This window comes from Saimiri boliviensis, chromosome 5 (genome assembly GCF_048565385.1).
Source record: "Saimiri boliviensis isolate mSaiBol1 chromosome 5, mSaiBol1.pri, whole genome shotgun sequence".
Taxonomy (NCBI): Eukaryota; Metazoa; Chordata; class Mammalia; order Primates; family Cebidae; genus Saimiri; species Saimiri boliviensis.
This window is the reverse complement of record NC_133453.1, coordinates 27,560,386-27,586,176: the sequence shown is the minus strand read 5'-3', so window position 1 is coordinate 27,586,176 and position 25,791 is coordinate 27,560,386. Positions and strand designations below refer to the sequence as shown.

Sequence of the window (25,791 nt, the reverse complement as noted above, 5' to 3'; positions counted from 1 at the left end):
CAAATACCATAACATAAAGTTAACAGTACTTAAACTCTGATGTGAAGTCAATAAATCTTACATCACATGATAAAGCAAAAAGGAAATAAACTGCAGATATCTTCTTAGTACAGGTGTATACATGCACAAACATGTTTTTCATGAAAGATGAAGGAAATACTTATGACAATTACAGTCTTTGTTACTTCAGCTCATCATGCGGCCATACCTGGTATTGAGGACTACCTTCTTCTACTACATATTCTGTATTCCCTTTGCCTCCAGAAAGCACCTCAATAGGTCATGTTTTTTTTCTTATCCTGGTGGAACAACTCAAACTTCATTCCTGAAGGGTCCGGGTCATTTGCAGTCCTGCCTGGGTTGGGGTGTTGCAGTTTCCCATTGACGTTAATCACAGGGCATGGTAATAATACAAGACACCCTAATGGATCTCCTGTATTTTATGTATACCCTTCCTTACCTCTGTTGTGGAGTAGTGGACTGATTTCATCTTGATAGTCTGTGTCAATCACCTCAGCCAACACTGTAATTCCTTTCTTAGCCTGTTGACTTAAAGGCAGGAGGAGTCCTACATGTCTAGGTGGCAATCTTAACATCCAGTTTAATGGAATCAGTGTTGTGTTGCCTGGTGGAAGCATTCCTCTCTATATAAGACTTCTAGGCCAGCAGAACATAATGTCTTGGGAACAGGAAGCAAGAATCTTGCTAGTGGATCACTAGGAGTGATGGTGAGTGGTGCCATTTGGACTTCCACCCCTTGATTCCCGGCCCCATGAATCCTGGCTATGGAAGAAACAGTACCATATATTGGACGCCAATTCAGAGCATACATGGTCTTCTGGAAAACTTTGCCTCAGCCCTGCGGAGTATTTTCACTTAGTTGGCATTGTAATTGTGACTTCAAAAAGCCATTCCACCATTCTATCAATCCAGCTGCTTCTGGATGATGGAGAACATGGTGAGAAAAATGAATTCCATAAGCATGCTCCCACTGCCCCCCTTCTTTAGCTGTGAAGTGAGTGCCTTGATCAGAGTCAATGCTGTGTGGAATACCATGATGGTGGATAAGGCATTCCATGAGTCATTGGATGGTAGTCTTGGCAGAAGCATTGCATGTAGGATACGCAAACCCATATCCAAAGTAAGTGTCTATTCCAGTGAGTACAAACCTTTGCCCTTTCCATAATGGAAGAGGTTCAATATAATCAACCTGCCACCAGGTAGCTGGCTGATCACCCTGAGGAATGGTGCCATATCCAGGGCTCAGTTTTGGCCTCTGCTGCTGGCAAATTGGGCACTCAGCAGTGGCCATAGCCAGGTCAGCCTTTGAAGTCCATGTTGCTAAGCCCATGCATAACCTTCATCCCTACCACCATGGCCACTTTGTTCATGGGCCTGTTGGCCAATGACAGGGGGTTCTGGGGAAAGAGGCTGAGTGGTGCCCACAGAATGGATCATCCTATCCATTTGATTATTAAAATCCTTCTCTGCTGAGGTTATCCACTGGTGAGCACTCACATGGGATACAAATATCTTCACAGTTCTGACCACTCAGAGAGGTCCATTCACATACCTCTTCCCCAGATTTCTTGTCACCAATTTCCCATCATGCTTCTTTCACATCCCTGACCAACCAGCCAAACCATTGGCTACAGCCCATGAGTCAGCATATAGTCACACATCTGGCCATTTTTCCATCCAAGCAAAGTGTGCAACCAGGTGCACCACTCAAAGTTCTGCCCACTGGGAAGATTTCCTTTCACCACTGTCCTTCAGGGATGTCCTAGAAAGGGGTTATAGGGCTACAGCTGTCTGCTTTGGGTGGTGCCTGCATATAGTGCAAACCATCTGTGAATTAGGACCTGGTCTTCTCTTCCTCTGTCAACTGATCATAGGGAACTCCCATGAGGCCATCAGTGCAGGCTGTGGAAGAGAAGATAGGGAGGCAGGAGTGGAGACCATGGCCATTTGAGCCACTTTCTCATGTAACTTACGTTTGCCTTCTGAACCTGCTTGAGCCCAATCATGTATATACCACTTTCATTTGATATGGAATGCTACTGTGCATGACCCACTTTACGGCTAGATGGGTCAGAAAGTGCCCTGTTCATGATAGGCAGTTCAGTCACATGGTGACTTCATGACACATAGTCAAATGTTCAGTTTCCACCAAAGTCTAGTAACAGGCTGAGAGCTGTCTCTCAAAAGAAGAGTAGTTATCTGCAAAAGATGGCAGGACCTGCTCTAAAATTTTAGAGTCCTTTGCTGTGATTCACCTACGGGGGCCTGCCAGAGGCTCCACTCAGCATCCCTATCTGCCACTGACACCTCTAGCACTATTGAATTTGCTGGGTTATATGGCCCAAGTGGCACAGCAGCTTGTACAGCAGCCTGGACCTGTTGCAGAGCCTTCTCCTGTTCTGGATCCCACTCAAAACTGGCAGCCCTTTGGGTCACTCAATGAATAGGCCATATGAGAAATGTGTTGCTTGCAAAATCCAAATAGGCCCACTAGGCATTCTATCTCTTTCTTGGCTATAGATGGGATCAAATTCAACAACTTATCCTTCACCTTAGAAGGAATATTTCAAAAGATCCCACACCACTGGATCCCTAGAAATTTTACTGAAGTAGAAGTTCTCTGAATTTTAGTCAGATTTATTTCCCATCTTCTGGCACGCAAATATCTCACCAGTAAGTTCTGTGTGTTTACTACTTCTTGCTCACTGGATTTAATTAGTATAATGACATGAATGTAATGGACCAGTGTGACATCTTATGAAAGCAAAAAGTGATCAAGGTCTCTCTGAAAAAGATTATGACACAAAACCCGAGAGTTGATATACTCCCGAGGAAGGACAGTAAACGTATATCACTGGTCTTACCAGCTGAAAGCAAATTGGTTCTGGTGGGCATATTGGACAGGAATGGACAAAAAGGCATTTGCCAAGTCAATGGCTACATACCAGGTACCAGGAGATGTGTTAATTTGCTCAAGCAATGAAACCACATTTGGTACAGCAGCTGCAATTGTAGGTACCACTTGTTGATCTTATGATAATGTACTGTCATTCTCCAAGATTCATCTGTCTTCTGCCCAAACTAAATGGGAGAGTTGAAAGGGGATGTGGTGGGATTCACCACCCCTGCATCTTTCAAGTTCTTGACAGTGGCACTAATCTCCACAAGTCATCCAGGGATGGGATATCAATTTTGATTTGCTATTTTTTCTGGATAGAGGAAGCTCTAATGGCTTCCGTTTGGCCTTTCCCAGTGTAATAGTCCTCATCTTACCTGTCAGAGAGCCCATGTGGGAGTTCTGCCAGCTGCTACGTATGTCTATGCCAATTCTGCATTCTAGCAGTGGGGAAATGACCACAGGATGAGTCCCAGGGACCTACTGGATGCACTAAAATTCAGACTTGAGCTAAAACCACATTAGTTACCTGACCTTCCATAAGCCCCTACTTTAACTGGAGGACCACAGTGACATTTTGGGTCCCTAGGAATCAATGTAACTCAGAGCCAGTGTCCAGTAGTCCTTGAAATGTCTGATCTTTTCCCTTTCTTCAATGCACAGTTACCCCAATAAAAGGCTAGATGTCTCCTTGGGGAAGGATGGAAGAAGGATTAACAGCATAAATTGTCAGTAATGTAATGGGGTCCTTCAAAGAGTTCTGTGTCTGTAAACTTTGTCTTGAGTCTGGAAATTGATTGAGGGGCCATGATTCTCTGTTTCTATAATTCAAATTAGTCTTTTGTCCTTTCTATCTAGAAGTTGTCTGCTTTTATATATTAAGTAGAAATACAGTACGCTTCCTATCAATTTCTCTTCCAGGAACTCTGAATAATTAGCCAGTGCTAGAGCTCTACTCAAGTCAGACTATTCTGATTGCTTCTTTGTCTCTGCTGTCCATTGTGGTAGCTATGCTCACCTTGCTTTTGATAGTTGAGTGCTGCCACTTGGTCCCTGCCACCTCAGGATCCAATTATTTCCATTGTATTTAAATTTTGTAGCTGAGTGACTGTGGTTCCCATGGTTAGATCTCACATACAGAGAAAAGCAATTATAGGGCTCTTCAAAGATGCAGGTGCTGCCCACACAAATCTATATTGTAAGGCATTGGTCAAGGACATATCTTCTGGACCGTCTCAGCTGATGAGTGGGTCTGAAGTGACTGATCCACTCCACCATCCCAGCCTCTCTAAGCCTTTGGATCCCTTTCTCTACATTAAACCAAGGGAGATCAGGCACAGTGGGCCATCTTTTAACCCACATTTCAGCTAACCAAGCAAATAAGCTCTAGAACCTTTTCTAACTCCCCAAGCTGCAATATTAAATGTAGAGTCTCTACTTAATGTGCCCAAATCAATAAATTCAACCTGATCCTCTGTGTTTCTTCCACCGTTATCCATCACCCTTAATATCCGTTCCCCTGCCTGTTCTCCAGATTTCTGCTTATATAAGTTAGAAAACTTAAGCAGTTATTTCAAGTTTAGTGCACCTCTAGGGACCCGCTGGGACTTTAGTCTAGCTATAGGTCTAGAAGCAAACAGGGGTGTTGGGGCTGGCTCCTGAGAAGCATCAACATTATCTTGCCTGGCAACTGCCTCAGGGGAAGTCATCACTGTTGCCTCAGGCAGCACAGGGTTTATCTCCTCAGACCAAGTTAGAAAGGCTGATGGCAGCATGGAATGGGGAGGGAATGCTGCCACTACTGGGTGTGAAGAAGCTGTACCTTCTGGCAAAAAAAGGTTTATTGGAGTTTACAAGTGCAGTGTCCCTAGCATCATCAGTGTCCTCCCACACATTCTCATTCCAAGTTGCAGGGTCCCACTCTTTTCCAATCAATGCCCTGACTTTAACATAGACACCTGGTAAGGATGTGCATGCATTTTTTGTTGCAGACCAGCCACTCACAAGATAAGAGCTTGTGTCTACTTTTCTGTAATGTCAGCTCTTTCTCTACAGGAGATGGGACTCTCACTCAGGGAAATCTTAGCAGATTTGAGGCTCAGTATCTGCTTCTGAAGCTGGGAGATAGAATCCCTGAGTTCATCATTTTCTTTCATCACTTTGTCCACTGAAATTAGGAGCAACCAATCAGCTTTATTATGTTCCTTGGTTTTCCACATATGGTTAAAGGTATTATGTATAGGATCACTTAACTTCTTGCCTCTCATGAGCCGTGAATCGGGATTGTCAAATGCATTTATTTTGTGTAACTCTACAAATAGTTCACAACAAGAACTATCAATGTTCTCCATGCTATTAGAAGTAGAGTCCTTAGCATTTTTGGGTCTAATCACATTAAGCAACCAACTCTAGAAACCCCAAAACCAATGAAAGAACTCCATTCTTAATATTCTGTTCCTCTAGAACCACTCCTGGTACCAAAATCTGTATTAGCCAGGGTTCTCTAGAGGAACAGAACTAATAGGAGACACACACACACACACACACACACACACACACACACAGAGTGAAGTTTGTTAAGTACTAACTCACACAATAACAAGGCCCCACTGTAGGCCATCTGTAAACTGTGAAGCAGGAGAGCCAGTCTGAATCCCAACTGGTGAATTTGGAGTCTAATATTCCAGGGCTGGAAGCATCCAGCATGGGAGAAAAATGTAGGCTTGGAGGCTAGGCCAGTCTGGTCTTTTCACATTTTCCTGCCTGCTTTATATTCTAGCTGACCTAGCAGCTGATTAGTTGGTGCCCACCCAGATTAAGGGTGGGTCAGCCTTTCCCAGCCCACTGACTCAAGTGTTAATCTGCTTTGGCAACACCCTTACAGACACCCAAGATTAATACTTTGCATCCTTCAATTCAATGAAGTTGACACTCAGTATTAACCATCACACATGTCATGATTGGGGTCCCATTTAGGGTCCTCCAATGGTACTTCTGTTTTTAAAATTGTATAAGGTTCTTCCCCTTCCTTGGCACTATATGAGATGCAAAGCTCATCCTCAAACTCCTCTGCCACTTGCAGGGCTGTCTGCTTCTCAGCAGTAATCAGGGTTTGATTCAAAAGTAACATTACATCCTTCTAGGAGAGTTCAAATACTTGGGTTAAATTTTGGGGAACCTCTATATACCTGTCAGACTCATCTGCCAAGATCCCCTTTAATTTGTCTTAAGCCCTGTAAAGTTCAGGAGACCTGTACCTTAATGGGGCCGTATTCACAAGGCATTTCATATAGGGGCATGAGTGAGGCTGGGATCTGCCTAAAACGAGGATTTTTTGGATGGAGGCAAAACAATATGTGACATTTTTTCTTCAGTCTGAGGGGTCAAAGGAGTCCCAGTGATTCAAGATATATTTGAGGGGAGCACAGGCTGTACATGGTTTGTTACCCACTGGAAAAGAGAGAGGGGAGAAAAGACATTAGTCTCTCCCTTGCTCATCTTGAATTTGAAGGATTCTTTGAATCTCAGTACCTGGTATTGGCTCTATGGACAGGCTCTTGGTGCTTATGCCATGGATGTGAGCAAGATCTCCTCCCATGAAGCAGGAAGGACTAGTTGGCAGGGATAGTCATGCTTACCTGCACTGTGTCCTAGCCTTCTGTTGTTGACTGCCTCTGGATCCTCAGATCTAGTTTTCTTTTTAGGGCTCCAAAACAAAGCTTGAAAAATACATTGGAGTAATGCTAAGGTGAAGCTATAGAAATAGATCCTCCTCAAACATAGGAAAGAAAGAGAATCCTGGGAAATGGGGACCTGATCTAATAAGATGTCTCCCAAAAGGAAAAAAAAAAAATTAATCCCTCACATAGAAAAGCTCCTTGTATTTGCAAGTTTATGTTGATTCCTGACATGGTAGGAAACAAACAAACAAACAAACAAACAAACAAAAAACTACTTAAATGCAGAGGAGGGAAGGTGCCTGGGGGAAATAGCCTCTTGCACTATGCTAATGGCTTTCTTCAACAGGGGAAGGAAAACTCTCTTAATTGTTGCATCTCCCTGTTTCTAAGAATGCACAGAAACACCATTGTTCAGGATTACACTCCTGATGACTAAGCCAAGTATTAATTCTACTCAGTAATATTATCTCTTTTGGTTGTAACATTGTATATAAAGAGGGGATAGCAGCCAAAAGAGTCTTGAAAGAAAGAAAATATGATAGGAAAGACTGGAAGTTTTGGTCTGACACTCGAAGAGGCTGTCTGGGACTGGAGCCAGTCCATGAGACTTCTGGTTACACTGAGGTGTGGCCTTGGCCAGATACCTTCAGTTGTCTCAGGGCCTTATTCTGATCCCACATGACAGCTAGACCTCTGGAAGAGAAGCTGGATTGGAACAAAGCCAACATACCCAACACCTGAGGGTGAAGGGGGATTGACAAAATCCTCCCCAGCAAGCCTGTTCTCTGAATCTTGTAGATCAGCAGCTGGATTACCCACTCTAAACTGGCTGACAGAGGCCTCGTGTTCTGTTTTTGGAAAAATATCTGAGGACAGGAGCCTCAGAATGAAAGCAAAGAGTCACAGGTCTACTAACACTCTTTCATTGATCCTGGATGAACTCCCAGAAATGTTGTGGCATTTGTGATCCTATAGTTTGGTGAGTGGGAAGGAGTGGCATCCAGTGGCTTCTTCACTCTCATAGCTCAGTAAGCAGGAGGGAGTGGGGCTCAGTGGCCTCTTCCCTCTTCTCTTCTTTAGCTCAGGAAGTGGAACGGAGTGTTACAGGTCTTTTACTCTCTCTGTCCACAGCTTGGTGAGCAGGAGTGTGACAGCTTTTTCATTCAAGCAGTTCAGAGATTTCTGGGTTCTTGTCTGGTGACCAAAAGAATAAGGTACGTGGCCACTAGAGAGTGAGTAAGGCAGAGTAGAATTGCATTCAGTGACAGAAAGAAAGCTCTCAGCAGCAAGAGGGGACCCAAAAGCTTGTTGCCATTTGTGAGGCTGAGTCTGGAGTTTTTATAGGGTTAGAATGCGGGAATGAATGTGGATTGATTGGTCCATGGGTGGGATTGGAAAAGGCACCATTGATTGGTTAAAAGGCATCATTCAGAAGGAACCAATTGAGAGACTAGATAAGATGGGGATGGAAGTTCTCGCTGTGGTCCTGGACTTTATTTGGAACTGGCAGCTCAGTTTTCAGGCGTTAGGCTGTCCTTGGCTTGAAGGTCAAGTTTCATCAGGGGCCCATACCTGTCCACCTGTGAATCTGTCTATCTCCTGTCTGTATCAGTGGAACACTGCCTAATAAAGCTGTGAGAAGAAGGCCACCATCCTCTAGACCCCAGAAAGGTAGATCCACTGACAGCTGCACCATGTACCTGGAAAAGCCACAGACACTCAACTCCAAGCCATGGAAGCAGCTGGGAGGGGAGCTATACCCTGCAAAGCCACAGGGGTGGAGCTGCCCAAGGCCATGGGAGCCCACCTCTTGCATCAGCATGACCTGGGTTTGAGACATGTAATCAAAAAAAGATCATTTTGGAACTTTAGGGTTTAGTGACTGCCCTGTTGGATTTCAGACTTGCATGGGGCCTGTAGCCCCTTTGTTTTCACCAATTTCTCCCATTTGGAATGGGAGAATTTATGCAATGCCTGTACCCCCATTGTACCTAGGACATAACTAACTTGATTTTGATTTTACAGGCTCATAGGTGGAAGTCACTTGCCTTGTCTCAGATGAGACTTTGGACTTGGACTTTTGGGTTAATGCTGAAATAAATGAAGACTTCCAGGGACTGTGGGAAGGCATCATTGGCTTTGAAATATAAGGACATGAAATTTGGGAGGGGTTGGAGCAGAATGATATGGTTAGTTTCTGTGGCCCTACCTAAATCTCATCCTGAATTGTTACCCCCATAATTCCCACATTTTTAGAGTGAAACAGGCGGAGATAATTGAATCATGGGAGTGGTTTCCCCCACGCTGTGCTTGTGATAGTGAGTGAGTCTCACAAGATCTGATGTCTGGCATTTCCCCTGCTTGCACTCACTCTGTCCTGCTGCCCAGTGAAGAAGGTGCCTGTTTCCCCTTTGCCTTCTGCCATAATTGTAAGTGTCCTAAGGTCTCCCCAGCAATGTGGAATTATGAGTCAATTCAAGCTCTTTCCTTTAGAAATTACCCATTCTCGGGTATTTCTTCATAGCAGTGTGAGAATGGAATAATACAGGGTTGTATATCAGAAGTCATATAAAGATCAAAGAATATCAAATAGGTATATTTACATTTTGTCATGAGGTTATGTCAAGCCACTCTGACTTTAATAAGCAAACCACCTTAGTTGTTTTGTCATCTTAAGTCTAGCTAGCAAAATAAAACACTGTCTGTATCAATGTAGCAGTATATGTGAAAGGGATTTGTAAATTCTGTCATAAATATGAGTACTATTTTTAACTAATGAAATCTTTTTTTTTTTTTTTTTTTTGAGATGGATTCTTGCTCTGTCACCAAGCTGGAGTGCAGTGGCTCAATCTTGGCTTACTGCAACCTCCACCACCTGGGTTCAAGTGATTCCCCTGTCTCAGCCTCCCAAGTAGCTGAGACCTGTATACAGGCATGTGCCACCATGCCTGGCTAATTTTTTTATTTTAGTAGAGACAGGGTTTCACCATGTTGACCAAGATGATCTCGATCTCCTGACCTCATGATTTGCTTGCCTGGCTCGGCCTCCCAAAGTGCTGGGATTATAGGTGTGAATCGTCGCACCTGGCCACTCATGGAAAATTTTTAAGTGTGACTTCTTCTTGTGACCTGTGAACAAGAATGTGATGATAGCTACTATTACAAAAATACTCCATCTTCTCTACTCTCAAGGATAGTGATTCACTAGAAACTTTCTTTTTAAGTACTTTGAGATCAGGGAACGCCTTTCATAGTTCCATATCCCAGGCATTTAGCTTGCCACTTACATATTAATACATTTTCCTGAATGAGTTAATAAAAAGTATGTGAATGTTCCAGAAGATTCTGCTGTATTCCTACTCTGTGTGTGGTGGGAGAAGCTAAAATTAGGAAGGCTTCATTTAATTATTTTTATCCGTTCATCTTTGGAATAGTTTTAGGAATCTTCAATTTAACCAATAGTCTTAAATAATCTTACTAAGGATTTTTAATACATTTAATGAGTTACAAATGAAGGATAGGGATAGAAAATTGGCAGTCCATAGACACATTTTGCTTGGTCCTCCCAATGTTGACATATCTCAGGGTTAAATAATTATAATAAAAATTTACTGTCAGCATTCAAAATTTATTCTAATTCACCTAAATATGTATTTGTTTCTCTTTTTCTTCTCCAGCCACACTAGCCTCCTTTTGTTGTTGGAAAATGCCACATTTACTCTTTCCTTTTGGACTTTGAACTGACTTTTTCCTATGCCAGGAATGTTCCTCCCCTAAATATTATCGTGATCAATTCTATCACTGTCTTAGTTTTCGTTCGCATGTCACCTTCTCTATGAGGCCTTGCCAGATTGCCACATGTGTAATTTCATACATTATCCTCTACAAAATTCTCCCTATGTGCTTTCAGTCTCTCTTATCCTGTTGTCTTTTCCTTTCCACTGCATTTTTATCTTTTTTATGTGATATACTTGTGTATGTTTGTTATTTATTTTCTGTCTCCTCAATATATTGTAAGCTACATGAAGGTTGGGATCTGTTTGTTTGTTTGTGTGTTTACTAGTGTATCTCAGGCAGTTGGAATAATGCCTGATAAATTAGGACTATCAATAAATATTTGTTGAACGACTCAATGACAACCCCAAATATATGGCTTTTTGGAAAAAAAAAAAGCACTACCTCTTAACATTGGGCTTACATTCCTTCACCCCCCACCATTTGTTGGAACTGAGAGGCAGCAGGTGCTTTAGGCAAGACACACATGCATTCCTCAGTCCTCCACAGCCATCACCACCCTACTTGTATTCCCAGTGCTGAGCCTTACCTGCTTTGGCATTTCTCTTCATATTTCTTTTTTTTAACAGTATTTTAACATAATTTTTTAACAGTAAAGAGGAAAACTATGTCTAGTACTCATGTCTATATCAAAAAGGGGTAACATGGGAACAAGAAAGAGCCAGAAAGTTATGTTTATTGAAACAAGGGGGACAGTATGTTCTATGTTGAGGTGAAGAATTGATCTATGTGTTAAACCTGTAGAATGTTTCTCTTCATATGCCCACCTAATTTGTTCATTTGAATTATTTTTCTGATGCCTGGCTTTTGAATGTCTGACCTCTGCTCTAAGTGGTCATAACTACAACTTTACTTAAAATTCAAAGATAAGAAGTATGGAAGCATACATTATCAGAAAGAAGATACATGTTATGAAAGCTTGTAGTAAGATCCAGTATCTTGAGTAGCTAATAGTGGAATTTAGTTATTTTACTGTGGAATTTTATTACATTTTAAATTGCCAAACTACATGGAAATAATCCTTGTGGATATCTATAGAAAATGAAATTTTCAGTTAGCTAAGATGCTATCACTTTAGGCATAAACTGGCATTTATAGCTGGGCACGTAAAGCAAACAGATGCCAACTGGTTGAGACAGTACTATTTGGCATGTCCCCTTAGCCAATAATGCAAATAAGTTAGCCTTGCTAGAAGAGTCCATACTTTCTATCCACAAAACTAATCAGAAAATCGTAGACATTTACTCAGAGTAATACCATAACTGAAATAGATGAATCCATGAATTCTTAATTTAGCAAATCTGTTAAAAACTAGGTCACCATTTTCAAAAGCTGTTCCATTTATTGACTTTTGTGTAAAGCATTGTCTAGCACTGTTTCAGCACCCAGTATTGACAGAAATGGTCACTTGTGTCATCATATGGCACACATTTTGAACCTTCATGTGCTTTTGGCTATTTGTCTTTCTATTTTGTATATTACCCCTTTGAATATTTTTAGGTTTGCAACACTTTTATGTGATTATAAAACACAGTGTTAAACAAAAATTATAATTTAGTGTCTAGGATTATTATTATTACTTTTGAGACAGAATCTTGCTCTGTTGCCATGCTGGACTACAGTGGCGTGACTTCCACTCACTGCAACCTCTGCTTCTTGGGTTCAAGCAATTCTCCTGCCTCAGTCTACTGAGCAGCTGGGGCTACAGGTGTGCACCACCACACCCAGCTATTTGTTTGTACTTTAATAGAGACAGGGTTTCACCATGTTGGCCAGGATGGTCTCGATCTTAAAATCTGCCCACCTCAGCCTCCCAAAGTGCTGAGATTACAGGTGTAAGCCACCGTGCCTGGCCATATCTAGGATTATTTTACATGTAACATATAACTGACCCTTTTCAGATGTTTTTATTATTGCATAACAAGCTTATCAAAAAGAAAAATTGAGTGACTTAGAAATAATTGTCATTAAATTGTAATTATTAACTTGTTATCATTAAAGTCAGGATAAGATAGCTGAGCTGTATTGCAATTTCAATTACAAAAATGCATGCTTAATTTTCATTTTGGAAGCCTGCCAACTACAGAATATATTAAGACAGTGAATGCAACATGACAAGTCATTCAATTCAGCAATTTCTAGTTGGTCAGATACATTTTCTGGCAAATTTAACCTTTATAAGGTTTATTCTTGGTCTCTGCTTTGTAGAGAACACACAGTTGTTTATCTTAAATGAAAATTATATTGAGAGGGATATAATCTAAAAGTCATTGATATTTCCACTTCTATCAATTTTAGGTTACATGCTGCTAGGCAAGAGGAATTAATAAAAGCTTAGAAAGTCTTCATTCATTTTCAAAGTTTACTTCTAGTGGAGAAACTGCCTTACTTTCCAAATCTTAATAGAATATGTTCTTTATTGATAAATATCCAATCCATTGACTTTTGTCATCTTTCAATTAATTGCTCAGATTTTTTTAGTTTTTAAATAAGGTTTTAAAAATTGTTACAACCATTTATCATAACTGTGAACTGACTTGATTTTAAACCATCAGCAAAATAAACACCTGTATTTTAGTAGCTACCCATAAGCAATAACTAGATACTATGTAAGTGCCCCCTGACTTCTTGAATCCTGCCTCAATTTTGTTTAGCCACTGTTTAGGCTCTTGGGGATTATGGGAGCCTACAGGATGGCTTCCAAAGAAATAGAAGGATAAGTAACCCAAGTGTGTCCACTTTGTGCCAGTAAGAGGAACTATGCGAGCTGGCTGCACTCTGGCACTGTGCATAGTGAACAGAATATTTCTTGCATTCTCCAAAGGGAAATTTTAGTTAAAGGGACATAAATTAATTGGATCATTATTCCCATTTCTCAGAAAATGTCTGTGCAAGAGAAGGGCATAGACTTCATTCTTGCTTTGTGACACAAGTTTATTAAGGCTGCCATTGTAGTGATTTTTGTAAATGAAGAAAGAATCAGAATATCACTGAAATATATACTATAATTGGGAATTACAAACAGTAACAGGATATTTTGATTTGGTAATGAGAATAGAAAATGAGACTTTCCTAAACTTTTTATCAGTATATGTGATCTTTTGTAAAACTTGAAATTTTGTGTCTGCACAAAAACCCAACTCAAGTATCTCAGTGGGTTAAAACAGCAAAACATATCTCTCTTGCACTGCATTGTAGGTCGGCAAAGGGGCTTCGTGCATCATAATCACTGAGGAGCACAGGCTGGATGGGAATGCCTGCCCCATACTTTCATATTATCAGATGAAGGGTACAAAGGAGTGGCCAAATACATGCTGGCACTTCAGGCTTGCTCCCAGAGGTGCCCCATGTTGCTTTTGCTCACCTTTCATTGGTCAGGTAAATCACATGGCCACACTCAGGTACAAGAGGGCATAGCACTGACATTTGGAAATAACTCTAACACTACTAAATATCCTGATGCTGAATTTACTTCAGTTTAAGGAAATGTCAGCAGTGAAAATCAGTGCCATGTGTTGGGTTTTGACAGTAGTCAGATTATAAGCATATTCTTATTTAATAGGAAGGAGGAGGTTTATAAAATCAAGTGGTGTAATAGTTCTTCTAATTTGTATGTTCATTTTTATTAACTAATAAAATTGAGATTTAGGTATAATTATGTTCTTCTTAGGTAATTATAAACTATCAGTGGAACATGCTATTTGAAATATCTGATTACTCCCTGATACAGTATCTGGTAATATATGAGAAAAAGGCTTTGTGAATCATGGTTCTGATTAGAGTGCAGAGTTATGTGGCCAGGAACCAGATTGTTAATAAAGTGGCAAAGCTCATTTATGCTAGAAAAAAAAAGAATATTAAATAGACAAGCCATTAAGTTAATTTGCTTATATTCTTTTAAATATGGTATTTATAGTTTATATACATAATTAATTCCATGATTTTCTGTGTTAAGAGTAATATTAATTCCTTATAGAAAAATTTGAGTATGGAGAAATGAATATAAAACATTATAAAATGAAAAGCATATGAATGTAGTTACTATTAATATTTGGACACTTTTTGTTGCACATATATATATGTAAGTATATCATACATATGTCATCTATATTATGTGGACACTTTCCTATGCCTGTATTCTTCATGAATCTAATTATATAATTATTAACAACTAAATAATGTTTCATAACTTGGATGCATGGCATTCTATGGTTCAATCAACTAACATCTTTGATTTGAAATTTAGGTGTTTCTAGTCCTTCACTATAACAAACAATGATCCATAGAAAATTGCATACGTAGATCTTAGCAAACTGGTCTAAATATTTTCTCAGAATATGTTTTTAGAAATGGACTTATTTATGGAAGATGTTTGGTCATTATTTAATACGTTTGATATATATTGCCAAATTTCCTTCTAGAAAGTTTGTAGTATTACCAGCAGTGTATAAGAGCACCTGTACAAATTAACATGGTATATATATATTGAACCTATTATAGTAGTGCTTACAGATAGGTTTTATAAATCTTTTAACTGTTTACCAAATTTTGAAAAGATGGGTTGTTAATCAGATGGATTCTCAAACTTTAGCAAGCCTCGGAATCACCTGGAAAGCTCATTGAAAACATGGATTGTTGGGCCCCGTTCTCAGAGACTCTGATTTAGTAAATTTGGGAACTTGCATTGCAAGTAAGTTCCCCAGATAATGTTGATGCCCTGATCAGAGGATTGCTTCTGGGAGAGCTGTTGAAATTGACTAACGGGAGTTTGTTTTAAAATAATATTCACTATTATTCAACATAGTAAAAATATGCACTTATTTAACTTCAGAAGCTAAATATTTTCTAAGCATATCAATTTTTGTGTTAGCCTTTAATTCTATTCTAAAAATGTTTCTTAAAATAATTCCTTCTATATAAAATACTGTGCATATTAAGAAAATATAAATCTAATCATCATTTTCTGTGTTTTTAAATCAAGCAGATCTTTGATCTCTGTTCTCTTAGTTTATGACGCAAATAAGTTTAGTCTAGAAATATAAAGTTGAAACAATGAAGTTGTAAAGTTTCCAAGTGAATGTTTATGGATGTACATCTTTGTTGTTCATTTTATGGCTTCAGCCTTATCTAATATGAGTCAAAGTAAAAAATGATTCAGTGATAAATTTAAAATACATTAAAACTATTTTGTTTTATATAAACATCTAGAATAGAAACCTTAAAGAATAATTAGATACTTGAGGAGTACTAAATCAAAAATATTTAAGTACATTTGGGAAATAGCATTTTGCAAATATATCCTTCTCCCTATAGTGTAAAGCTTAAGAAATGAAAACAGACATAAAGGTCAAGATATTGAATAAATATATGAGTTAGAAAGGCTTTTCCTGACCCATTCTTATTTACACACTTAGATTGTGAATATCAATTAGCTCAATCAAGTCCTGCTGATAATGTCAGCTGTCAGTCACTCCTAGGTAGTGATGTGTGAAGTTTGCCAGCAGGTAATGGGCCGTTTGAGTGATGAATGAAATAATGAGGGCACAGAGGCCTAAACAAAATGTCTCCATTTTTGGTAAATTTCTCTCCACATGAGAAATGAAGACAAGGAAAGAAAAGCCACATAAAATCTGTTTTAACAGGGTGTTTATTTTAAAAATAGCTATCTTAACATACTGTTTAACTTTTTCTTTTTAAAAATTAATTTGAATGGTCACTGATGGATTATCATCATTTCCCAATAGTATTGATCAGTGTAAGCAATACTGGCTACTGCAAGAGATAAGTTTGCTCTAAGATTCACATTGGTATTTTGACTTGCATTGAATATTTAAATTGAACTTCTTCAGAAGTTTATCAGGAGACTTTCTGAGTCCATGGACTATCTATGCTAATATGACCTTGCTTCATATCTCCAAATAAAGTGTAGTTTCTTTCTTTAGGCTTAACGTATTTCTTATTAGTGTTCTAGTAGTTATTTATATCTGATTGCTGTTAGAGTTAGTGAAATATTTTTCTTTTTCTTTCCCTCCCCTCCCCTCCCTTCTCCTCCGCTCCCTTCACCTCCTCTTCCCTTCCTTTCCTTTCCTTCCTTCAATGAGGAACCCATCACCTTAAATGTTTGTCTTTTCTTTATGTTAGAAATATTTGAATTATTCTCTTCTAGCTATTTTGAAATGTACTATAGATTATTGTAAACTATAGTCACCCTACTGATCTACAGAACACTAGGTCTTATTTCTTCTATCAAACCATGTATTTAAATGTACTCATTATTCAACTTCTCTTCATCTTTCCTTCTCCACTGAGCTTTTCAGCCTCTGGTAACCACCAATCTATTCTCTATCTTCTTAGATCCACTTTTTTAGCTCCCACATATGAGTGAGAACATACAGTATTTGTATTTCTGTGCTTGGCATATTTCACTTGATATAATAAAGCGATGTCTGCGTTCTTCTGTTTAATGCAGCACTATTCATAATAGCTGAAATATGGAATCAACCTAAGTGCCCATGAATAGATGAGTGAAAAAGAAAATGTGGTACATATATATAATGGAATAATATTTGGCCATAAAAAAGAATAAAATCCTGTCATTTGCAGCAACATGGATGAAACAGAAAGTTATTATGTTAAGTGAAACAGGCCAAGCACAGATCTTCCATTTTTTAAATATAAGACTATATTTAATTCCAACTGGCCCATGAAGCAATAACGTATTTTATTATTGGTACTGGGACATACAGAGATAGCCAGCAGTTAACTGATTATGAAACTGGGATTCAGAGAGGTAAGATTATGTTAAAATCAAGTCGGCTTCAATCAATATCCCAGGAGAATATTGAAGATAACTTGGTGAAACCCCATCCATACTAAAAATTAAAAAAATTAGCCAGGCGTGGTGGTGGGTGCCTGTAATCCCAGCTACTTGGGAGCCCGAGACGGGAGAATCACTTAAACCTGGGATGCAGCGGTTGCAGTGAGCAGAGACTGCACCACTGCACTCCAGCCTGGGCGACAGAGAGAGACTCCATCTAAAAGAAAAGAAAAGAAAAAAATATATACGATTTTATATTTGAAAATTGGCTTTATCATTTTTTCAGCTCTGAGAATTTATTAAAGAATCTACTAGAATATAATCTCCATAAGGGCAAGATTTTTTATCTGCTTTGGTCACTGATAGATTTTCATGCTGGCCGTGCACGGTGGCTCACGCTTATAATCCCAGCATGTTGGGAGGCCAAGGCAGGTTGATCATGAGGTCAGGAGATGGAGACCATCCTGGCTATCATGGTGAAATCCCATCTCTACTAAAAATACAAAAAACCAGCCGGGCATGGTGGCACGTGCCTGTCGTCCCAGCTACTCAGGTGTCTGAGGCAGGAGAATCGCTTGAATCTGGGAGGTGGAGGTTGCAGTGAGCCAAGATTGTGCCATGGCACTCCAGCCTGGGCAACAAAAGCAAAAAAAGATTTTCATGCATAAAACAATGTTTGAGATTAAAAAAAAACTTTTGAATAAATAAATGTGTGCAAAAATTCACAATGTGAGCCTTCTCTCAGAGCAATTTTAAAGAATTGGCTGTAAGGGGATTCATAACTTCCTTTTTTGAGTAAAGTTAAGCAATTAATCTGTCCATCATTATGCTTTCAGTGCTTATTTGTAGCATGTCCTTTTTCCACTGAGGAAAGACTACTTTCTCATGGACTGAAAATGCTTTTTGATCTTTAGCTATGGTTTGCTTGTTGGAGAGGGAGGTGACCAACAAATGACAGATGTGGATTCTAATGTATGTGATTTGAAAGGATTAATAGACATGGTTTACCTTAAGTAAATGATTTTAAATTAGCTTTGTGTCCTTAGATTTAAAAAGAGAACCATAATCAATCAATTCGTAAATGTTAACTTTGTTACCCAATGGAAGTATTTTTAGTCTGCCATTTATGGGGACAAAAGGGGTATAAGAATTGTCATAGACTTTTGACTGGTGACATTACTGTTGGACCTGGAAAGCTTATGTAAAAAAAGACAACCAAAAATATATGACAATGCTATATTGTGCTTCATTAGAATTCAAATAGGGAGTATTTTCAAATAATTTTTATCATGTAGCATGTGGCTTAAAATTGAAATCGGTTATATAAGTTGGTATGTACCTTATTTAAAATTTTATCTTTTTAATTATTTTCTCAAAACTAAAATTGGAAATAAAGGACTTAATGTAAATTCTGGGCAAATATAATTATAATGTTTATGTTGTCCCTTAATATTAAATAAGAGGATCAACATGTGCAGTGATTTGGATATTTAACTCAGAGCTCTTGTTTATTTTTTTTCTCTAGGATTCAGAATTTCCCATAGATATGCAACCAAATCCAAACCTGAATGTTTGTAAAGAAAATCTTTCTCCAGCAAAATTTGACTACAAGCTGAAAAACATTTTTAGACTTCATGAACTTCCAGTGAGCTGGTATGAATTTTTGATGTTTTATTAATAGTTTTGAGATTTTATTTTCATGTCAAAATTTTGGTGCTCTAATAGTCATTCATGGTCGAAATGGTTTGCTTTCAAAATTGCTACTCATAGCAGTGAAAGAATCTGCTAGTAGCTGCTGGAAGACTCTTAAAAGTAATTGGTTTAAGCACTTGGTGGCAGTGCAGACTAAGTGCACTATTGTGTGTTTTATTGTAGAGGTTGGAGTAAAAATTCACAAATCATTTTTTAGAGAAGTTTCTAGGATGACTTTAGAGATAGGATATCAGCAACTATGCAATTCATTTGTTTATTTTACTTACCAATTTTACCAATGTACTTTTCCCCCGTTAATAAATCCTTTTTACTTGGTTGGTATGAGGACCATAATTTTGTGAACTATAATCTCATAGGTTTAAAGATGAAACTTAGTGTTACTCAACATTTATTGAAATAAATTGTTTTATGAACCTGCATATTTATATTCATAAATTTTTTATTTTAAATCTTATAAAATGGATGGTATTTTTATTCAAAATTAAAAAATAGTTCCATGGGAAATATGCTTATATAAACCTTTTAATTCCATGGTCTATTTACATTTCATTAAATGATCAGCTTTTGTTGATAATCATGGATATATCATTTATATATATCATTTATATATCCATGATTATCAACAAAATTGGTTTAGTTTATATAAGTAACGTTTTCTTGTATTTGGTCATAGAGTCTCAAATTTATGTAATTGTTCTTCAAGAAATCTAAGACTTGTACAAAAATATATGGCATTTGTTTAATAATTGCTCGTATTATACTTAAGGAGGACTAATGACTCAGAAGAGACATTAACTACTCTTTAACACATGTATTTTACTTGTGGTAGTTTTTTTTTTTTTTTCATTTGCAAAGCCTCCTCTGCTCTTGATGACCATATGGTCTGTGCAATCTACTTCCTAAACTCCATTTGTTTGATTATTTCCTGGTAGCAAGTATATTGTCTATGGTACATTTCATAAGAGCATAGCACATATGAATACATCTGTCATGACCTAAAGTAGTAGGTGAATGAATTGAAAAGGTCTGTTGGTAAAGGGAACAATAAAAATGATACATTTATGCCTTAATGTTCTATTTCAATGTAAAACAAGTGCCTGTACATTCATATGCCAGTCTTTTGATGTAAGGTCATGACATTTCCTTAAATATCTATTGATTGGAATTTTACACAGTATTTCTTACCTTAAACCAGGCCAAAAATGCATATTCTACATTTTCAATTTGTAATTTTTTAAATCTAAAAGAACTTCAGGCAACTTCAGATGATCTCCCCACCTTTTTGTAACATTAATTTAATTTTCATTGACTGCAAATCTGTTTCATCATTCTGATATTTCATCACCATAACTAACGTTTAATTATACCACAATAGCAAACACAACTGGCTTACAAACAGGTTTAGGACCAAACTCCTGTGAACCCTGAATCATGAACCTTGACTGACAGGAGTAGCCAGTGCTGGCCTACTTGTGTGTGATTGGAGAGCTCTGAATAGTTGGGGTTCAGTGAGTGCAGCTTGTGTATTTTATGGAGATAATGGAACGTGTTGGTCGATACAGCAGTTAAGTGGTGGTTAAGGAAAGCTTCTATTAAATGAAAATGTGGAAAAGAAGTGGAGGGAAACATTTAGCTCATAGGCAACAGCAAAATATGGATTTCAGCTTAATATATTTCCAGCCTTCGGAAAGACAGCTGTCCTGATTACTACTACTGCAACCCAAGGAATATTTTTTTTTGTAATAATCTTGACTAGTTAAATGCCTATTAGGAGGGAAGGTTGTGGTATTATTAGTTAATTAGTAGAAAAATAAATTGGTAATAGAAAAATAATTACTAGTCTCTTAGGGTAACATACCTCAGTGGAAGATTAAGTTGTGACTTTGGAACAACTTACTTACTTGGGACATTTTTTGCTTGTCTACTTCTTTTCCAATTGGTCTCATTTTCTGCTTCCTTATTGTACTATTTCTTTTTTTGCTATGTGTGTTTGTGTCTCTCCCAAACACATGGCAAAAGTAGTACCTTATTCTGCTACTTCTTTCTAATACTCTCATTTCATACTACCAATACTTAGCTAGCCATAATATAAAATTCAATTTAAAATTTTTAGTGTTTCTCAAATAGGTTCATAATCTGTGTTCTTAATTTTCAAACCAAATACTACCCCTATGCAAACATACACCTACAAAAATTAGTACTTAATAAGTCTACAATACAGTGTTTATTGACCCAATTGTATATTTCTTTAAAGAAAAAGAAAGTTTTTGTTTTGTTTTTAGTTTGGGGACTATGTGTTTTAAAATTTATTTTTGTTTTTCATTTGCCATCAGTGGAAAGAAAGTTCTTCAGCTATGGTGTATAGGTTCCCTAACTACAAAAATATAGCAATAAGAGTAATGGCAATGGCAATGGAAATAATATCAATAACAGTGCTTTACTAAGCCTCTATAAATGCCAGGATTCAGCTGCTGTATGCACACACTATCTCTGATCTTCATATTTCTGTAAGACAGTTACTATTTTTTTCTCTGTCTCTCATTTCTCTTTCTCTGTCACACATATACACGAGACTCAGACACCTTGTGAATCACAAAGACAGAATTTGTGTCAGATTTGGTTAACCCAAAGGCAAACTACAAAAGTAGTGAATAGCCACACATTATTTTAAATAAATATGATTAAAAAAAATCTCTGTTTTTAAAGTTGGGCATACAATTTTGCCAGTAATACACAACTGTATGACCTATGATTTGAGCAACATACATGAAAAACATGACCTAGGATAATTGCTATAAACTTAAATATTAAAATAAGTAGTTAGATAGCATTTAAGTGCAGACTAATTATATAATTTTTCTCTGGAAAAGCAGATTTATCAAAATGTATTTTTATAATGTTTTCCTAACAAAGTCATAATAAAATAAATGCATATTAAAATCCAGGTAATTTAAAAATCACTGATGTCTTACTAATTTGCATTTTAATAGAGTATAGCTTCATAAGTCAAAGAACCAGAAAGATTTTAAATTAAATTAGTTAAGAGAGTTTTTAAGGTCTGATTTAGGTAGATGTCTTTCTTCTACTCTTAAAGGATGCTTCCCATCAGTCTAGAACGTGTCTTCCAGTGACTGCCACTGGTTGTTTGTTTGTTTTGTTTTTTTTGAGAGAGAGTCTTGCTCTGTTGCCCAGGCTGGAGTGCAGTGGCATGATCTCGGCTCACTGCAGCCTCTGCCTCCCAGGTTCAAGGGATTCTCCTGCCTCAGCCTCTTGAGTAGCTGGGACCACAGGTGCCCGCCACCACATGTGGCTAATTTTTGTATTTTCAGTAGAGATGGGGTTTCACCATTTTGGCCAAGTTGTTTACAAAAAAATTTTTTTCCTATCCAGAGAACTCCCCATCAAACCTGTGCTCTTTCCTCATATCCTGCTCATTGTCTCTAAGGAGGTTGACAAAAGCGAGTGTGAAGTGAACTAACAGCCTCCACTTGCCCTTCCCATTCTCCCCTGTCATGGGGTTCTCTTCCTTTCCGCTCCTGAAACTGCTCTTGCCAGTCATTAGCCACTCGCCATGTCCATCACCAGCAGTCACTCACCCGTTCTCATTTTCTTCACCTCTGAGCTGCGGTCAGTACAACTGACCACTCCTGCTTTTCCTCTCCTGATTCCTATTATTTGCATGATCCTAGTTTTCCTGCTTACTCCCAGGCTCATATCCCGCTCAGCATCTTCAGTGAGCTGCTCCTCTCTGGCCAGATTTCTGGTTGATAGGTTGGCCCTGGACTCAACTTTATAGCTTCATTTTTTCACTTTTTCAGGTGGCCTCTTCCATCCTTTGGCTTTAAATGCTTTTCATATGGTGGTATCTTTACCATTATGTCTCTCCTGAACTTTAATATATAATAGGTTTCTCTAGAGTTTCATCTGTTCAAAAAATAACTCTGGCTTTCCTCCAGAAGACCTATTCTTCTCCTTATCTTCCCCATTTTTGCAAAAGTACCAAATCTGTGTGAATTTACTCAAGCTAAAAACCTGGGAGTCATTTTAATTCATCATTCTCTCACCCTGCAATTTCCACCATTAAATCTACGAGAAAGCCTGATAGGCATTTCCTCCAGAATATATTTAATTTTTTCCCACTTCTTTCTATCTGTATTACTATGGTGATTTCTCATACTCTTGCAAAAGCCTCCTATTTTACCTTGTCTTACCCCACAATAATTCCACTCATGTCACAATAGCCAAGCACATTTTAAAAATGTAAATCAGATCATGAGATTTCCTGCTTTAAATACAATGATGTCTTCCCCTTTTTTAAAAAAATAAAATACGAACTTCTTACTGTGTGGCCTTTGTAAGATGAGACTCTTGCCTACCTCTTTGGCTGCATGCTCTCCCACTCTCCCTTGCCCCGTCTCCTCAACTACACCAGTCTTCTTACTATTCTGCAAACATGCCACACTTATTCTACTCCAAGGTCTTTCCACTACCTTCTCCATGGACTCCCAGTATTAGTCCTCCAATGTTTGCATGTCTAGCTCATTCTTACCTCTCTTAGCTCAAATGTTACTTCCTCAGAGAGGCAGTGCCTGAAAAATGTAGCTAATACTTTACTTCTCACTCCCTTAGTCATGTTCAGTCCCTTCATTCTACTTTATTTCATTTATGGTTCTCAGAAGGCATGCAGTGTTGTCCTAGTTTATGTGTGGCAGAGATGGGTAGATTCTCACCAACCAGTTTCCTCTTCCCTGAGCCCACTGGGAGATTTTATCTTCAATTTGGAATTGAATTTGGGAATTTGGCCATGTGTCTAAAAGTGACTAAAGGTGGTGCATACCACTTCCAGACCTAACCCTTAAGACTTCTAATGGGATTCACTATTGACTTTGAAAGTTCTAAGCCATGTGATAGAAGATGCATGGTTCTGGCTGGGCACAGCGGGTACAGTGGATCACACCTGTAATCTCAGTACTTTGGGAAGTCAAGGCAGGCAGATCACAAGGTCAGGAGTTTGAGATCAGTGTGGCTAACATAGTGAAATCCCATCTCTACTGAAAGTACAAAAAATTAGCTGGGTGTGGTGGTGTGTGCCTGTAATCCCAGCTGGCTTGGCTTGGGTCTGGCTTGGTCTTGGATGTTGAGGAAGCAGGAGAATTGCATGAATCCAGAAGATGGAGGTCACAGTAAGCTGAGACTGTGCCACTGCACTGCAGCCCAGGTGACAGTGCAAGAGCCTGTTAAAAAGAAGAGGAAGAAGAAGAAGAAGAAGAAGAAGAAGAAGAGAAGAGGTGGAGGAGGAGGAGAAGGAGGAGGAGGAAGAGGAGGAGGAGGAGGAGGAGGAGGAGGAGAGGAGGAGGAGGAGGAGGAAGAGGAGGAGGAAGAGGAAGAAAGAAGAAGAAGAGGAAGAAGAAGAAGAAGAAGAAGAAAGAAGAAAGAAGAAGAAGAAGAAGAAGAAGAAGAAGAAGAAGAAAGAAGAAGAAGAAGAAGAAGAAGAAAGAAGAAGAAGAAGAAGAAGAAGAAGAAGAAGAAGAAGAAGAAGAAGAAGAAGAAGAAGAAGAAGCAGCAGCAGCAGCAGCAGCAGCAGCAGCAGCAGCACGGTTCCCTGAATCATTTGTTGCTTGTAGAGTTCTCCAAATTGTATCAAGCTTTAATTTTCCAGACTAATATGCTATCTTTTTGTGAAATTAGATTTTAATCTACATATGATAAATGAATTTTAAAAGTAAAAGGATTGAAGAGATTTTCACATTCACTCATTCATACAGCAAAATGTTATTGAACACGTATCAGGCACTATTCTGGGCAGTTAACCAACTAGACAGAAACATGTTCTGAGGGAGAGTACATTGATTGAGGGAACAGTTAATAAGCCAATAGTGAACACATATTGTATTTGATGGCCATAAATGCTGTAGAAAAACATAAAGTGAGATAGAGAGAAACCGAGTGTAGGCTGAATCCAGTTTTAAGGAGAGTGACCAGTTTTAAGAGAGACTTTCTCTTTTGAGAAAGTGCTATGTAAGGGAAACCTGAAGCAGGTGATGAAGTGAGACATCTGGAGCACTAGGAAGAAAATTAGAGTCAGAGGGAGCAGCAAATGCAAAGCCCTTGAGGTGGGAGCATGTCCCAAATACTGAAGGAACAGCAAGGGGTCCAGCATGGACGGAATAAGTGAGCTTGGAGAATGGCGGGGAGGTGGGGGGATATAAAGTTAGGTACTTGGGGATCAAAGAGGCTGTGACTTAGGGCCTTGTAAATCACAGTAAAGAGGACTTTGAATTTTAATCTTAGTATGTTAGGAAGGTCTTATATTAGGGGATTTTGAACAGAAGAATTACACAATTTGACTTACATAAAAACAAGGTCTCTATAACTGCTGTGAGGAAATTATATTGTTTCAGGGGATAAGAATAGAAGCGTGTAGACTAGCTAGCAGCTATATCAGTAATCTGAGAAAATTGTAAGGTTTCTTGGACTAAGATGACAGTGATACAGAGGTTAACAAGCAGTCAGATTTTCCTTTTTTTGGTAGGATAGTCAACAGGATTTTCTGATGGACTGGTTGTGGAGTGAAAGAAAGAATTTAAGAATGATTCCAAGTTTTTTGCTTTGAGAACATGAAGAATCGAGTGAGCACTAATTTATATGGGGAAGACTAAAGAAGGAACAGGTTTGGATAGGTTTGACATGTTAAGTGATTGAGGGTTATTAAACTTCTAAGTGAACTTAGATATATATAGGACACCTTAGACTGTGCTGTGAACAATGTTCATAACTGTGTGTGCTGCCTAGCAAACAGGTTCATGTCAGTACTAGTCCATGTATTTTAATTGAAACAGACACCAAAAATAAAGTTACTAAGTAACTTT

At 38.4% G+C, this 25,791-nt stretch overlaps 1 protein-coding gene across 1 annotated transcript in view; it reads left to right on the top strand.

Annotated features, from left to right (window-relative positions):
- Positions 1–18,887, top strand: part of LOC141584685 (sperm-associated antigen 16 protein-like) — a 126,890-nt gene extending 108,003 nt beyond the window's left edge. Inside the window, exon 4 of the mRNA XM_074400166.1 lies at positions 18,735–18,887. Coding sequence (XP_074256267.1) covers positions 18,735–18,887 — 153 coding nt within the window. The remainder of the gene's footprint in view (positions 1–18,734) is intronic.
- The last annotated feature ends 6,904 nt before the right edge of the window (positions 18,888–25,791 follow it).